Raw genomic sequence first — 16,776 nt, forward strand, 5'->3', positions numbered from 1 at the left:
ACTTTTACATAGAATTCTTACCAAATACTCAGCTGCTGATTAAAAAAAAATATTCTTCCCAATGAGAGCCCCATTTCTAAGACAGCCCATCAGAACATTCATGAAGTAAGGAAGGGGAAGCTGTCAGCCTCCTCTTGAGTGCAGAGTGTGCATCAAATATTAGGCTCTATGTTGGTCACCACTTCATGGAATAACCTTGAACACTGCACAACTACAGTTCTCTTATCTGAAGAATGAAAGAACAATAGCAGCCAAGAGCAGGAAGTTGGGCTTGATGATATCATAAGGCAGGGGTCCCCAAACTTTTTACACAGGGGGCCAGTTCACTGTCCCTCAGACCGTTGGAGGGCCAGACTATAAAAAAAAAAAAAAAAACAACTATGAACAAATCCCTATGCACACTGCACATATCTTATTTTAAAGTAAAAAAAACAGAACGGGAACAAATACAATATTTAAAATAAAGAAGTAAATTTAAATTAACAAACTGACCAGTATTTCAATGGGAACTATGGGCCTGCTTTTGGCTAATGAGATGGTCAATGTCTGGTTCCATATTTGTCACTGCTAGCCGTAACAAGTGATATGACGCTCTTCTGTAGCCATGACGCGTGCATCCCGTGTCACCGGAAGTAGTACTGTACGTGAACGATGCCTCACATACAGTGACCACCAATGAAAGAGGTGCCCCTTCCGGAAGTGCGGTGGGGGCTGGATAAATGGCCTCAGGGGGCCGTAGTTTGGGGACCCCTGTCATAAGGCCTCTTCCACCTCTGGGATGTATAACTGTAGAACTACAAAGTTGCAACATTCCAATATTCTTACACATTTTACACTTTGAATCGTCACAAGAATATTCAAAACAGCTCAGGGGAAGAGTGAGCTGGGCAAGCTGTTTTGACAATCATGAAGCCCCTGAGTTTGTATTTAAGGACAGAGGCCGTCATGGAGGAGGGCTCCAAAACTCAAAGAAGGGTAAGATTTTGGGGAACTTGAATGAGAAAAGATTATGTTAGAACACAGGAATCAAGGCCCAAGAAGTGAGGAAATTGGTGGGCTTCCTGAGAGTCTGTTTAACTTGCAGAGTAAGAATGACTGTGGGGCTTGACAGCCTGGATGCCAAGCCCAGCCTCCCTGCTTCCCGTCTATGTGGCCTTCCTTGCTTTGTTTTTGTGAGCTACAGCATCCTCTTCCATTCGAGCTGGGCAACAATAGCACCTACCTCAGTACTAATCAAGACCACGCTGAGCATAATGCCCAGCCTAGAGTTTACATTCACTAGGAGCTGCACTTGCTGCTCATTTGCTGTCATCATTCCTGGAAGTCTCTCACTGGCAATCTACGAGCTGATTTGTTCTCCTGGGTCTATGACACTGCAAGATGGGTAGCTCTAACAGCTATTAAGAGTGTGGGCTCTGGAATCAGACTGCCCATGTTTTAAATCCGCATGATCATAGGCAAGTAACAACCACCCTGTGCTGCAGTTTACTCACCTACAAAATGGAAATTGAGATCTACTTCATAGATTCATAGTGAGGGGCTAATGGGAAGCTAAATGTTATATATGGGTATTGATCTGACCCATATTTTCATTTAGTTACTATTATATTTTTTAGGTGAGAGGAGGGGAGATAGTGAGGCAGCCTCCTGCATGTGCTCTGACGGGGATCCACCTGGCAACCCCATCTGGGGCAGATGCTGCAATCAACCAAGATATTTTTGGCACCTGAGGCTGAGGCATTTGGACCAACCTAGCCATCTTCAGTACCCAGAAACACACTCGAACAAATCAAGCCACTGGCTGCAGGAGAGGAAGAAGAAGAGAAGGGGGAGAGGAGGGGGGAAGAAGCAAATGGTTGCTTCTCTTGTGTGCTCTGACTGGGAATCGAACCTGTGACATCCAGACTCTGGGCTGACAGTATCCATGAAGCCACTGACAGGGCCCATTTAGTTATTTTTTAATGATTCTTTTTTTATTGATTTTAGAAAGAGGGGATAGAGAGAGAGAAAGAAGTAGGGGGCAGGGAAGAGTGGGAAGCATCAACTCGCAATTGCTTCTCATGTGTGCCTTCACTGATACATATATATAGCTAGAAAAGAGCCTGGCACAGAGTGAACACTGAACGAACATTAGCTGGGCCTTTGGCTGTCTAAGAGTGCAAGAACATGATCCATATTTTCTGAAGACATGACTGCAGTCTTGATGTGAGCATAAGTAGCATTCACAATTGGAATGGAAGATCAAATCCAGTCAGGAAAGACGATGCATGGAGTTCTGCCCAGAAGGAGGTGAAAAGGATGCCACTTCGGTTGTCATGATTATCCATTTCCACAACTCTTGTCTTCCTTCTTCCTTCCCTCCAACTGGAATTATTCCCTGTAAACTGCTTAAACAGAAGAATTTAACTCCATTTGTGGACATAATGTTCCTTCGACCTTAACTACTGTTGCTCTGATAAAAGTGCTCATTTGGGCTTGTAGGAAGAGCACGTGGTCCTGAGAAAGTAGTTGCATGCTAGTGGCAATGGGCTTCCTGATGGACCAAAGGGTAGTGATCTCTCTGTTCCCATGACTGTGCTGAATACTCTCATGATGCACCTCCAAAATCCAAAGGAAGCAAGATTTTTAGAGCAAAACTGAACTTAGTGTAAGTGGGCTATTTTGAGATTTAATTTTGTTGCACTTGAGGCATCCAGAAATTGTTGCCATTGACTTACTGGAAAGAAGGTAGGCAGCATTCTTCCAGCAGGTTTAGAAGGGAGCATTTCAGTAAGTGGAGGAAAGGGTCTTTTAGGGCTCTCTAATGCAACAGTGACATTTGCTATTCCATGTGTATAAGTGGACAGTAAACACAGAAGGCCAGTCAATGTGAGCATAGGTTGAAAGGGGGAAACCAGTAACAGAAAACTGGAAAGATTTGATGGAGTGGGTTCAGAGATCTAGAGCCAGGGCTCTTTGGAGCCTGCACTATCTGCCTTGACCAGGGGCATGTGTCTACTGGGCTGACCACGGTCAAGTTTGGCTGGAAACTGTCTGAATTACCTGAAAGAAGTCAATATTGGGGATTATCACCACTAGTCCCTTCCCATCCCACCTTAGCTCCTCCTGGAAGTGGAGAAATCAAACATAAGAGAGGAAGGGAAAGTTTAAGTGTCTGGAAACCTGTAGGCCCAGGGCATTTTTCCTTCCCTTCTCTTGCACCTGTCTCATTTTGAGGTTGGCAGTTGTTTCTAGAGAGGCTTCTTCAGCCCTGGAGATCTCAAATTTGCCAGGTGGGTCCCAGAGGAGAGAAAAAAAGTGTTGGTTTTGGCTTTGTTCAAGGCCTAGGGGACAACTGCAACAAGCCCTACTTTTGGGATGATCTAGTTCAGTTCTCCAGAGAGTATTATGCCAGGATTCTGGGCAGGACTGCCTTGGATGGAAGATTGTGCCTTTGGACAGAGTGCGCTCTATCATACAAGAGCCAGAGTATGGCAGACTGGGCAGAGAAGGGCAACATTCAGCAGAGCCAAGCATTCCCTCTGGGGCCTAGTTGGGTTGGAGTTCTGATTTTTCTGTTACCAAAAAGTTCCTGTTACAAAGGACAAGGTCTGACTCAAGTAGAATTTTTTATGATTTCATTTTTTAATTGCCCCACTCCCATGTCATTTTTTTTTTCTTCAGTGGTAAAATAGAACTTGTGTAAAGTCATCGGTGACATGAAACTAAAACGGGTCCTGTAAATAAGATGAGTTGTTGCTGAAGCTCTCTTCCTGGAGTCAGCTTAGTCAATGTCATTCACTGTCACAGTTAGTGTTACCAATTTTTCTGTCAAAAGGTTCACGCTTTGGGCTTTAGCTTTAGCCTAGTGTTGAGAAATTGTTTAATTGAAATAAAAACATGTAATTTGCTTTCATGAACATTTTCTGATGCCAAAGAAAACAAAGTAAGTAATATGTTCTTCTTTGAGCAAACTCAATTTATGAAAGAATTTACAAATAATCTGAGAGTAGATTATTGGCGAAAAGCTTCAACATAATTCTTTAAACAACAACCTTTTCAAGTACTTTAATTTTTTCAATTAATTGTTATTTCAAAAAAATATTGATTTCCTAATTATTTTAGAAAGACAACTGGAGGTTATTTTAAGCATTAATTTAGTCCTGATCAGGCAGTGGTGCAGTGGATAGAGTGTCGAACTGGGATGTGGAAGACCTAGGTTCGAAACCTTGGGTCGCTGGCTTGAGCAAGGGGTTACTCGCTCTGCTGTAGCCCCCTGGCACACATGAGAAAGCAATCACTGAACAACTAAGGTGTCACAATGAAGACTTGATGCTTCTCATCTCTCTACCTTCTTGTCTGTCCCTATCTGTCATTCTCTCTGTCTCTCTCTGTCACAAAAAAAGCATTAATTTGCCTTGAAAAACTATTTCTTTTTGTGTGTGAATTATATTTTGTTTTTTAAAATTAAATTTATTGAGGTGACATTGGTTAAGGGGATCATATAGGTTTCAAGCATTCATTCCTGTGATACATGATCTGTATATTGCACTGTGTACCCACCACCCAAAGTCAGACTATCTTCTGTCACCACATATTTGGTCCCCTTTACCCCTATTACTCTCCATCCCCTTCCCTCTAGTAATCACCATATTGTTTTCTGTGTCTATGAGTCTCAGTTTTTTAGCCTACATATGAATGAAATCATATAGTTCCTAGCTTTTTCTGACTGACTTATTTGCATGAGCATGATATTCTCAAGGTCCATCCATGTTGTTGCAGATGGCAGTATTTCATCTTTTCATATGGATGAGTAGTATTCCATAGTATATATGTACCACATTTTTATCCAATCCTCTATTTAAGGACACTTTGGTTGTCTGGTAAATTTTTTATAATAATTATGGCTAGGTTTTCAGAACCCATGTTACACTAATCGGTTCACACCTGCTTCACTGTCACATAATATAAGAGCTTGCTGTCTGATGCAGGTCATCTTCCTTTAAACATCTTCTGGTCAAGAGTATTATATAACCAACAGGAACATGAACAAAATAGATGTCAATAGCATTCCTTTCTATTTGGCTTCCAACGAAATGATACTGCCAACAAAATGAAAGAATTTGGGCTATTCTTGCCCTAAAGTATATGTAAAACTGGGTTAGATACAAAATGAGACAATAGAAAACATTTTTTTTAATTAACAAACAGCTTTCACAGAGACTGTCTATATCACATTGTTATTATAACATAAATGAGCTGAAACTTTTCTTTATATAGATTTGAAGGAAAGAAAATCCTAAATAGAAATCAAGCATATAGAGGTAGTTGAATAGCAATATGAGGGGGAAAAAAGCACTACCTTAATTCCCTTTCAGTTCATTACAGTATGGGAGTAAATTGACTGCTTTACAAACAACTGGAATAACAAACAGACATATTTGCTGCTGTTTAAATGGTTTGCTTGATATTTTACTCCTGGCATTTGAGAGAACTGCATAATGTGATGGAACTAGTTTATCTAAGATAAGTCTGTACTGCCACATTGACTGATTTGCTCTCCTTTTATTTTGTTTATTGTTGTTGCTTTGACAATAGATGCATGTTAGAGCAACTTTTTAAATGATATATAAGCTACAGTGTTGCTTTGTAAACATCTGATAATCACATTTGCAGCGAAAAAATTTTAAAAAGCTACAAAGTCATGAAGCAGAGCTTTAAAATAACACCAAGAACAGAAATTACAGGCACTTCTCTCTCAAGGTTAACTTAGTGCATTTGCAAATACCTGTTTGAAAGTGAAAATTCCTTCATTTCACCTCTGGATATGTATAACCCAGGTTATTAAACAATTGAACAGCAGGAGCAATCATTCTAAGAAAAAGTGAATGCATATACTTTACATGGTTCCTTTTCCTTCTTCCTCTCTGCACTTAGGAAGGGCCACAAATTGCAGCCCATGCAGCCAGCTGCTTTTCAGAACTTTCTTTGATCATAAATCCAAATATCAATTTATAAGCTTGAGAATGCACAAAAAATATGTCCTTTCCCATCATTTTAGCTGCTTTCCATTTGCATCTTTATTACACACCTCTGCTATGACTCTGCCTTGGTAAACGGAAATAGATGCAAAGTCAACATGTTGGGAACTCAAGGAATGAGTCTCTGAATAAAACTCCATCTTGGAAATAGAGTCAGCATGGAGAAACATGGTCCCCAATGAATTCCAATCCATCAACATTATGTAATCTCTTGACAGTAAGAGACCTATGGGTGTTGTGAACCAGCCTCAAGAGCTCCACTGCTTCAATGATCAGTCACAGGGGATTATCTGAGCCAAGGCAAATATCACAAGCAGTGCTGGAAGTGCCACATGCATGGTGACTCGACTAGCCTCATGGGGCTATAAGTATTCAGAAAAGGCAAATTGTTGAAATAATCGGTGCCCTGTCCCCCGTTGGTCAGAAGCAAGCTTTTTTTTTTCTCCAAGTTGTCTACAGAAAATTTTTATCATTTTCCATTTTTTACACTTTGCTGGTTGTTAGCTAGCAGCAGTAGTACAGTACAAAGCAGAAAGGCATAATGTTTACTTTTTACCTAATACACACACACACACACACACGTGCACACACACACACACAAAATAATCTACTAGGAAAAGACTGGGTCCTGATAGACAAGAAAGGTAATGAAAACGATGGCACTGTCTACCAAGGAGGAGTCTTGCTGTTCTGGCCTAGATTTAGCTTTCTCTCCTCTTCATTCCCAAGCTTTGCTGTAAAAATCAACTCACAAGAGGTGAAAATGAAAATGGTCACATCTAACTGATTAGCCCATTCAAGTACATCCCAAAAAAAGCCAAGGCTTTGCCTTGCATCTTGCCTCTTGCCACTACTAAAACAAAAAAAAGCTTTCTCCAAAACCACTCAAATATATACCTAAGCTACTGAGAGCAAAGTGCTATTCTGCCTCACCAACATCTACATTTGCTGGAGTTAAGTACTCACTTAACATGAAGCAGTCTATGATGTGTTGGGTAATTTAATTTTACTTAACCTTCAACTTCCCATTGTGTTTTTTGGTGTGCTTTTGTGATTTGATTATCATGCCTATTTAATAAAATTATGTATAATGCAAACTATTTAAAATCTTTTTTTAAATCTGCAAAATAATGAGTTCAAAACAAGCTTGGCTACTTACTGACTGACTGTGTTCCTTAACCAAAGTACTAAACATTGCAAAGCCTCAGCTTTTTCGTCTGATAATATGGGAATAATAAGTGATCTCACAGGGTGGATGTGAGAAATAAAATGATTTACAGGCTCATGTATGTGAAATTGCTTGGCTCAGTAACTGATACATAGTAGGTTCGCTATAAATTTTTGTTGGGTCAACATAAAGAAATACTGTGAACTAGGTGCAAAAGTCATAGATTGTAAAATTTGCTCATCCTGGCAGGGCTTAGATTTTCAATGCATTTTGGAGGCAGGGAGTGACGAGTTGGAGCTAGAATTTAAGGCTTCTATTTTATCAGAAATTCTAGACCTCCAAACAACACTACTTTATAGCCCTATTGAAATAAGAAAAATTTGCTGACACAGAATTCTCCCTCACTTCTGACCCTTATTTGTTTTCCAGTCGTTTCACTTTCCCAAATGGAGTTGACTCCAAAAGGATTTATCTATCTATAAAGCATCAAGTTATGGTTGGAAACTCGGTGGTGTGGATTCCCCCAAACTAGTTTATAGGGGTTAAAAATGGGTATTGTGTGTAAAGGCAGCATTTTATGTAAGTGTAGGGCCCTGATATTCCATAACAATGCATAATCTAATCACAGTTATTATTTATTGAATGTCTCTTATATTTTAGGCACTGTGCTAAGTGATTTACATATATTATCTCATTTAATGTTCATAACAACCCTATATGTGGTATTTATCATACTATTTGCCAGATGAGGAACTAGGGCTCAGAAAAAAACAAATCACAAAAGTAACACATCTAGGAAGTGGAGACAATTATGACCCTTTTGCGGGGTTGTATTTACACTAGATAACAGAAAATTATTATACTAAGATTGTGTTATAACCACATGGTTTTGCACCAAGTCAGAGGGGGAGCCTGTGATTTCATGCTCCCTGAGTCTTACAGAGTTTGCTTGGGCAGTAACCATGCCTTTCCTTCCATTTTTCACCAGCTCAGTCTGGTTCCAAACAGCTAAGCTAGTAGTGATGCTCTGACAACAGCACCCATTAAGAAAGTGCAGATATGCCTGACCAGGCGGAGGTGCAGTGGATAGAGCGTCAGACTGGGATGTAGAGGACCCAGGTTCGAGACCTCGAGGTCACCAGCTTGAGCGTGGACTCATCTGGTTTGAGCAAAGCTCACCAGCTTGGACCCAAGGTCACTGGCTTGAGCAAGGCGTTACTCGGTCTGCTGTAGCCCCACGGTCAAGGCACATATAAGAAAGCAATCGATGAACAACTAAGGTGTTGCCATGAAAAACTAATAATTGATGCTTCTCATATCTCTCTGTTCTTGTCTGTCTGTCCCTATCTATCCTTCTCTTTGACTCTCTCTCTGTCTCTGAAAAAAAAAAAAAAAAGAAAGTGCAGATCATCTCATTCTGCCTTTTCTGTTTCTAGCCACAGGTGGTGATAGAAGAAGTTAAGAGTGATTATGAGGCACTAACCTCTAACCTTAAAAGAGTAGATGAACTTCAAGTAAATAACGCATTACAGCTGTCTAGTGTCACGGGGTGAACTGTGGGGGTCATTCGTGTAAAAGTATAAATGGCATGATTTGCTTCTTCCCTGCCCTATTTTTTTCACCCTGTCATTATAACACTGCCATACTCACTCTATTTTCAGGTTTGCCCGGCACTAAAGGAATACCACTAACTCTAAGCAAGCTAAACCAGAGCTCATTCTTACCTCCTTACCCACCATTCTTCCCCTATAATGAAATTGTTGGCCCACTTCAACTAGGAAGAAAGGCAGTGGTTAGATAAAATCATAGATTAGATTTATGGTTCTTTTAAAAATATTTAAAAGCCAAAATGATAGTTTTTTTTAAAGCATTCTACCTTTTGTACCAGCTTCTTTATATTTTTAATAGTAAACTGTCCTTCATCAAGAGTGCCCACACATGCTGGCCAGGCTATGATCCTCAGACCCTCGAGAAGAGTAGGGGATGGAGGCTAGTGTGATGTGCTAAGCTGAACAACATTCCCTCTGAAGGGTTAAATATTATCTTGCCTACAAATCCCATTCTTAACTAAACTGGGAAGAAATTAGAAACATTTAGAATTAGATTGCTGAGATAAATGCTTATAATAGATTGTAATAAAAGACACTCCTCTGATTCATTGCTTCATTTCAGGAAAATAATTCTTTCAGCCTTGCTCTGTATGATACATAGAGAATGGAACATTTTACTTTCTCATGGCTTATTATACAATCTGTGCCAAATCCCTTCAGTATTTTATATTGTTGAGTTCAAACTGAAAGCAAATGGAATCTGTGAGAATAGATTATCTTAAAGTTAGCATAATTCTGAAATACCTTTATGCATCCAATTGGATAGACACAAAAATGGTTCAAGAACTGGGATCACATGTAGTAAAAAATAGTTAAAAGCAAAAACAGCACATTTCTAGTATAGTTACTTCCCTCTAGTTACACGGTAAATTGCATCAATAAATAAAGCAACTGTCTTTAGTAATATACACTTAAATAGTTACAAACATACATGTAGAAAAAATGGATACAGTAGTGCAAAAAATAAATTATTAAAACAGAAAGAAGTATAAACATTATTTTACACAATGCTTTATAAAATCCAAACCATATGGTACAGGACCTCAAGTCTGAAATAATGCAGCAACATTATTAGTATCTTTGCTTCACATTTCAATCAGTCATTCACTGATGAAAGAAAACTAAAGCAAAACCACTTGAAACTTTCAGAAGATTTTATGTCAAAAGCATTTTTTTTTCTGGGCTCTTGAACACCTCTGCTGTGCGTGTAGTTCTGCAGTATGTCAAGAAGTATCTTAAGACAGAAAGTTTCTACCAGGTCACATTCTTTGGTCTTTCTACTCAATTTCTCTCTGTAATCTACAGCACAGTAATGCCTCTGTTTGATACTTCCTTCTGTTAAGATGTTATTGCAATTAGATATATTTACAAGACGACTCCCCTAGGCAGTGGGGAGGGTGGAAGTTCCTCTTCAGCAATCCACATTCACTAGTTTTGGTTTCGAGATATAAAGGCCAGGACGCGCCGAATACCGTTCAGCCTATCCTTTAAGGACCTCATTGCTAGGAAGGGGAGCTGAGCTCGGCTTTCCAACGGAAGAACTGCTAATGTCCACCAGCACCACGCTGGACCATTTGGGTTAATCTGCAACAGAGAAACAAAATGAGTTCATCCTATTCCCTTGGAAGTGATATCAGTGTGCAGGTTTAAAGTAGCAAGGTAAATATCCCAGGTGAAACTGCTTCTCTGTGTGACAGAGACTGGTATAATTGCCCCTGTATTTATTTTCCCTTATCTTAGCTGGGCATATAGCTACCAGGAAAAATAAGACTACATTTCTCAGCCTCCCTTGCAGCTAGGTGATGCCATGAGATAAAGTTCTACCTAATGAGATGAAAAAGGAAGTGATATGTGTGACTTCTGGGCCATGTCCTGGGAAGGGGGCACATGACCTCCACCTTCCTCTTTCTCTCCCTTTCCCCTAGCTAGAACGTGGACATGGTAATGATCAGCCTTCTTCAGGCAGGAGGGTGAGGGCAACATTCAAAGAATGGTAGAATTTTGTGAGGAAGGAACCTGGTGTCTGAATGATCTCATATCCTAGGCCTCTAGGAGATATATATATGGAGATTTTATATATATATATGCCTGCTATGTTATTTAAGCTAGTTATTTTTGGTAATAGTTGTTAAAGGATGCAAGCCAATATCCTAACAGATTCACTATACTTACTAGACAATATGATTTTAAAAGCCAGAATTATCCACTACCTCAGTCTCTCCCACTTCTAAGACTCTATTTAAAGCCCTTTGGACTGATACATACAACTTGTGGGCCTTCAATCCTCATGACCCCTTAGGCTTTGCATGTCCTTTAATTCTGTTTCTGTGCTTCTGGCTGAAGGCACTATAGTCCACATATACTACGTCGCTATATAGGGCCATAGCTAGCTTCTCCCTTGAAACCAAGCCCAGCCATCCCACTTTGCAAAAATTCCAATTAGAAAACACATTCACGTGAGAAATGTATCCCATCCATCCCCCCTCCTTTCACTAAAGAGCTCTTCCATCCCACACAAACTTTTCACCAAAACCTTTGTTTATCAGCAGCTTCCCAGGCACACATTTTAGACATTGGTGACTTATTTCCTAGTAAACCCGACATGAGCTTTCTGTGTCCAATTTTCTGAAGGTCGGTTTTAGGGCTATAGAGGATCACATTCTGGTTAAATCATCTACACATGAGATTATTTGCCTCATAATTCTGCTCCAAATCCCACGGCCCTCTTGGCTTCTGTGTCTACAACTTCATTTAGATTTGTTTTTGTCCCTCACTGCAATATGCAATATGCTCTTCTTCCTATTATCAGTTTTTGATATTAGATTGACATATTCTGAACTTTCTTTCCTGGGATAATTAACCAAGATGTTTAAGCTGATGTTAATATCTGTGGCTGTTTCTAAGAAGCCTCCTCCCGAGGCTTAGACCATGCTTATGAATGGGACCACTGGGGCTGCAGCACTGACTGGATCAAACTGGATAAATTTAGTTTGTTCGCTAGTGCTGCTGCTGCCAAAGCAACATGATAGCAGTCCTAATAAGAAAGGAAGTGAAATCCAAGTTTCGGCTTTTTGTTACTGAGCCCTTATGAATCACTCTGTGGCATCTGTGTTTTTCTTGTGCAAGATGCTGTTATCATTGCTGATCGCTGTTTTCTGCCTGACTGGGGAAGAATGTTTTCCAGAAGGTAAAGGGGAACATTAAAGCTTGATCCTGAGCTTGCTCAGAGCTCTGCTGTAGTCCTGTGTTGTGGACCGTTAATGGCAGGAAGCCATTATAGATTCAAGGCTTAGCAAAAGGCTAAGTTCTCCCCCCTCCATCTCCATATTTGGCTTTGATGCTAAGTGTTTGCACCCACTCCACTTCCTTCCTTGGGTTGCAGGAAGCAATATATATACCCTTCCTCTGACTCTGTTTGTTTCAGATGTTTGTAAATTTCACTAATGTATCCTGTTTTTGCCTTGGGAGAGTTCCTGTCTTAGCCTTTGATGTGCAACTTTGTATCAGGGTCCTTGATTTGCATAGGTCCATATAATAAAGCGAACTGGGGCTGTGAGGCACTCAGATGCTGCCAGGCAGTTTGAGGAGTCCTCCCGGTCCCATCGGTTTTGTTCTGACAAAGTGTGTTTCCTTAATTCCGCACTGTTATTTGGAAGCTGCGCTGGTCCGCGGCAGTCCTGAGTCATAGTGGCCCACACTATGGGAAGCAATAACTGGCCATTCTCCCTTCAACACTCACGATGCTTTTGTATGAGGAAAGGAGCTACTTTTGTGGTCTGGAGAAAGCAAGACATTTCAGCCCAGTAAGCACAGGCTGGTGTTTTAAGCTTCAGAATGTAAGAGGGAAAGGAGACTTTAGAGACTTTCTCATCTATCTGCCTCATTTGATAGATGGGAGAAAAGAGGAAAAAGGGGAAGGGACTTACCCAAGGTCACCGAGCTAGAGAGGTAAGCAGGGTCAGTCTTTGGGCAGGGAAATCAGAATATATATATATTCTATTTTACTGTTGTGACAGAGTCAGGAATGAGTGTAAGTGAAGAATCCAGAAAGTTCTGGAAGTGATGATGTAAGAGAGCCAGCTGAGAATGTGGGAAAGGTGATTGTGGGGACATATTTGGCCAGGGTATCTCCAGCCTTGTCCTAGAAAGAGAGTGTTCTCTGATTTATATCAGGCCAGCAAAGCTTGGTGAAACAACTCTCTACTTTCCTGGAGAGCTTCTGATCTGTAGCTTGATCTCTCAAAGGGATCTGTCTCCCTAAGAAGTAGACTGACCCAGTAGAACCCAATGAACTGTTTTCTAGTATAACTCATCCAACAGTAAATTTAACTATTATTGGGTCAGTTTCCTCAGGTTCTGCTCACCCCAGATGAGGACAGTGACAAGGATCTAGACCTACAGGACTAAGCACGGAGGGACCTGGGCATGAAAAGTACCTGTGGTTTTGCAGTTGATATCCTTTAAGGTAGCTGGCCCTATTTCCTAGCTCCTGTAGCAGTGGGGGAGAGAGTTATGAAGCTCCCTGGAAGTGGCGATCTTTGGTCTCAGCTTCCAGGATACCCATCTCTTAAACCTGGACTTTGTATGAATCTGATTACCATAACGTATTACCATGGTGTGAATCTGGACTCCCACTGAAGGTTCTCCTGTTGATAATGTCTGTGTTCTCATCTGTCACCTGACTTATGTTTCAAATCCTAGTTGGATCCAAGTTCTTATGACTGTACTTTAGTTCTCCCAGTTCTGACCTGGGGTCCTTTTGGACTTACCCCAGATGCCCACTTCCCAGCCATACAATAGCAGATTAGATCATTCTTGCTCTCTGCACTTGATTTGCTAGATGACTACGCATGTACCTAATCACAAGCCTTAGGCTCTCTCATCTGCTAGGGGCAACTGATTACAAAGAAACACTTTTTATACCTGAGGATCCGCATCCTTCTCTGGCATTGGACCAAAGTGATTGAGTATCCGGTTCTTCAGAGATGATTTGAGTGAATGAAACCACGATGACGCTTGCTCATAGACACAGTTATGTAATCCCATGAGCTCAGCACAATCTTCTCCTTGAACCTGAAAGTATCAAAGTGAAAGTGAAACAGTTTGTACTTTTTCCATCACTCCAAGAACCACTGTTGGTACCTGACTCTTTTGAGCACCTATCTTGTCCCCCTTTAAGAAGGCTCACCCACCCATCTTTCTCTTATGGTATGTGAATGGCTCCTCAGTCAGATGTTGGACTGTTGTAAATACTGCTGAGGGTGGAGGAAGGAGAAAGATTCAGCTGGGTGAATTAGCTAATACAGCAGCATATATAGAAAAACATAAATGCAAACTGGCCTGAGTGGAGGCATGCTCTTAAACCAGGCGTGCTGTTATGCTGGTTTATGCCCCTCTCCTTTTCATTTTTTACATCTATTTTCTCATTGATCACTGGGAAGTGAAGCACAAATATATCTGTTTTTCAATGTAAAACTCTATCTTCCAAGTTGAATACATTTTTTCATTGTTCAAATATTTATTAATAGTGTTCTATGTAGTGAACATAAATATAAGTGAGCATGGGATTATTTACCTACTCTTCTTCCTATTAGACAGGAAAAGAAAAGATTAACTGGATATGCCCTCTTTCTGCCTTGTGGGATGATGTATCTTGGCCAGGTTGCCCATTTAAAAATACAGATGCGTGTGTGACTCTCCAATTATCACACAAGAAAAAGTTTTAAAATGTAAATAAATCAATAAAAACTATATACATTGTAGATCCTGCTCCAGACCTAACTTGAAGTTGAATGGGTTGCAGTGTTGATCTGACTTGACATTTCTTATCCATGAATATAACTCAGCAACTATACATGGACAGCCAGAACAAGAGGCTTCTCAATGCTATGCCACAATCCAATAGCAATCGGCAGCATTCAATGTTGGTGGAACAATTTCATGAGAAATCCCAAGGCCCCCAATGGTACTGAGGAATATTTTTGCAACCATCTCTGTCTACCAAGCCACAGGAGTATTCCGGCTTTGGGATTCTTGGCACTAGTTACCCTTACCTTTTGGTCTTCAATGTATTCAATGTCGGCTGTGTTGTAACCATCCCGCTGGCCCTGATGGAGGACCTTGAAGCGCCTCTTGCCTATGCTGTCGACCACTGAGCGGCCATCGGCAAAGAATTGAACATTTCTGATCTCAAGGATGCAGCCATATTCTGCAAACCTGTTTATTGGGGGAAAAGTCAAGAAAGAGAAATCTTCATGAGTTGTTTCCCTGGCCTCAGCAGGCCATTTCTATAAGCATTTCTGTGCATGGAGACTTTGCCTATTCACCTGTCCTAGGATCTACAGCTACAGCTACATAGCAGGCAGTGCCTGTGTGAGCAAAAATATTGATGTATTAATATAACTGTTATCATTTATTGAACACATACTATGTGCTAAGTAGTGTGTTCAATGCTTTGTGTGCATTATTAACTCACCAATCTTACCAAGAAACCTAAAGATGTAGGTGTTCTTACTGTGCCCATTTACAAACAAGGAAACTGAGTCCCAAAAAGGTTAAATAACTTGCCCAAAGTCAAACTTTTTACAAGGCTGAAGTCAGAATATGAACTTAGGTAATTTGACTCCAGAGTTCACACTCTTATAGAAGAGTTTTATAGTATATACTACCTATTTAACAAAGGAATAACCATGGGGTTCCTTTAAGTAGGCAGCCTCTCACATGATAAACTAGGTGTTAGAGGGACCCTGATCCTCACAAATCTGGCTGGCTAAGTCTTATGGGCTGTGTCTCCAAACCTACTGAGAGAAGCTCAAGGTAAAACAAAAAGCTTCTCCACCCAAATCCCTTGACTCCATAGCTCCTCACTTACCTTTTGATGGGATCTCCAAGGCACATGCCAAACTGTCTCGTGCCTGTCTCAATGCATCTACGAATCATCAGACGGTAACAAGGCTCAAAGATGTGTAGGGGACAAGGAACGGTGGGATAAGCCATAGTACACACAAAAATAGGCACATTCTTATTTAAGCTGTCAAGAAGAGCAAATGAGATAGTTCTTAATGGAGTGGAATACAACACAAAAAGTTGGTCAAATGTCACCATGTGGTTTCCTCACAGGGAGACAATGAAACATCAAGTTTTTATGGGTGATAAAAAATAGAGGCTTGCATTTGCCTGGCCAGGTAGCTCAGTTGATTAGAGTATTATTCCGATATACCAAGGTTAACAGTTTTGATCCCTACAGGCCACATACAAGAATCAATCAACAGATGCATAAATATGTGGAACAAATCGATCTCTCTTTGTCTTTCTGCCTTCTTCTCTCTCTAAAAATCAGTGAATGAATAAAAACTTTTTAAAAATACTGAATTGCAACTGATAGTGTAGACTGAGTCCCATGATGGGGTTAGCCTCAGGGCTCAGAGATAAAAATTGACATTCTATGCAATCTAATTTGGCTAAGTTCTCTTGTACATTAACATAGAAGGTGACAGTTATATTTTGTATTTTTTTCTCTCTTTCATGCTCTCTACTCAAACAATCTCTCCAGGTGTCTTTCTGGCAGTATGGAGAAGGGTATAAGTGGTATAAGTAAACCTACTTATATCTCTAGAGCAGTGGTCCCCAACCTTTTTCGGGCCACGGACCGGTTTAATGTCAGAAAACATTTTTACGGACCGGCCTTTAGGGTGGGACGGATAAATGTATCACGTGACCGAGACAAGCGTCAAGAGTGAGTCTTAGACGGATGTAACAGAGGGAAACTGGCCATTTTAAAAACATAAAACATCGTTCAGACTTAAATATAAATAAAACGGAGATAATGTAAGTTATTTATTTTTTCTCTGCAGACCGGTACCAAATGGCCCATGGACCAGTACCGGTCCGCGGCCCGGGGTTTGGGGACCACTGCTCTAGAGGTATGGTGGGAAATTTTCTGCAGAGTCACCATAAGCACCTTAAATTTGCAAAGTCC

The 16,776-nt window shown here is 40.6% G+C and overlaps 1 protein-coding gene across 1 annotated transcript in view; it reads right to left on the reverse strand.

Moving 5' to 3' along the window:
• Window positions 1–9,383: 9,383 nt before the first annotated feature.
• Window positions 9,384–16,776, reverse strand: part of LONRF3 (LON peptidase N-terminal domain and ring finger 3) — a 38,324-nt gene continuing 30,931 nt past the window's right edge. The window contains exons 8-11 of the mRNA XM_066248938.1: window positions 15,670–15,828; window positions 14,852–15,014; window positions 13,722–13,871; window positions 9,384–10,382 (exon numbers count right to left, since the gene is read on the reverse strand). Of these exons, the coding sequence (XP_066105035.1) occupies window positions 10,227–10,382; window positions 13,722–13,871; window positions 14,852–15,014; window positions 15,670–15,828 (628 nt within the window). The 3' untranslated portion in view covers window positions 9,384–10,226. The remainder of the gene's footprint in view (window positions 10,383–13,721; window positions 13,872–14,851; window positions 15,015–15,669; window positions 15,829–16,776) is intronic.

The sequence above is a fragment of the Saccopteryx bilineata genome, chromosome X (assembly GCF_036850765.1).
Source record: "Saccopteryx bilineata isolate mSacBil1 chromosome X, mSacBil1_pri_phased_curated, whole genome shotgun sequence".
NCBI lineage: Eukaryota > Metazoa > Chordata > Mammalia > Chiroptera > Emballonuridae > Saccopteryx > Saccopteryx bilineata.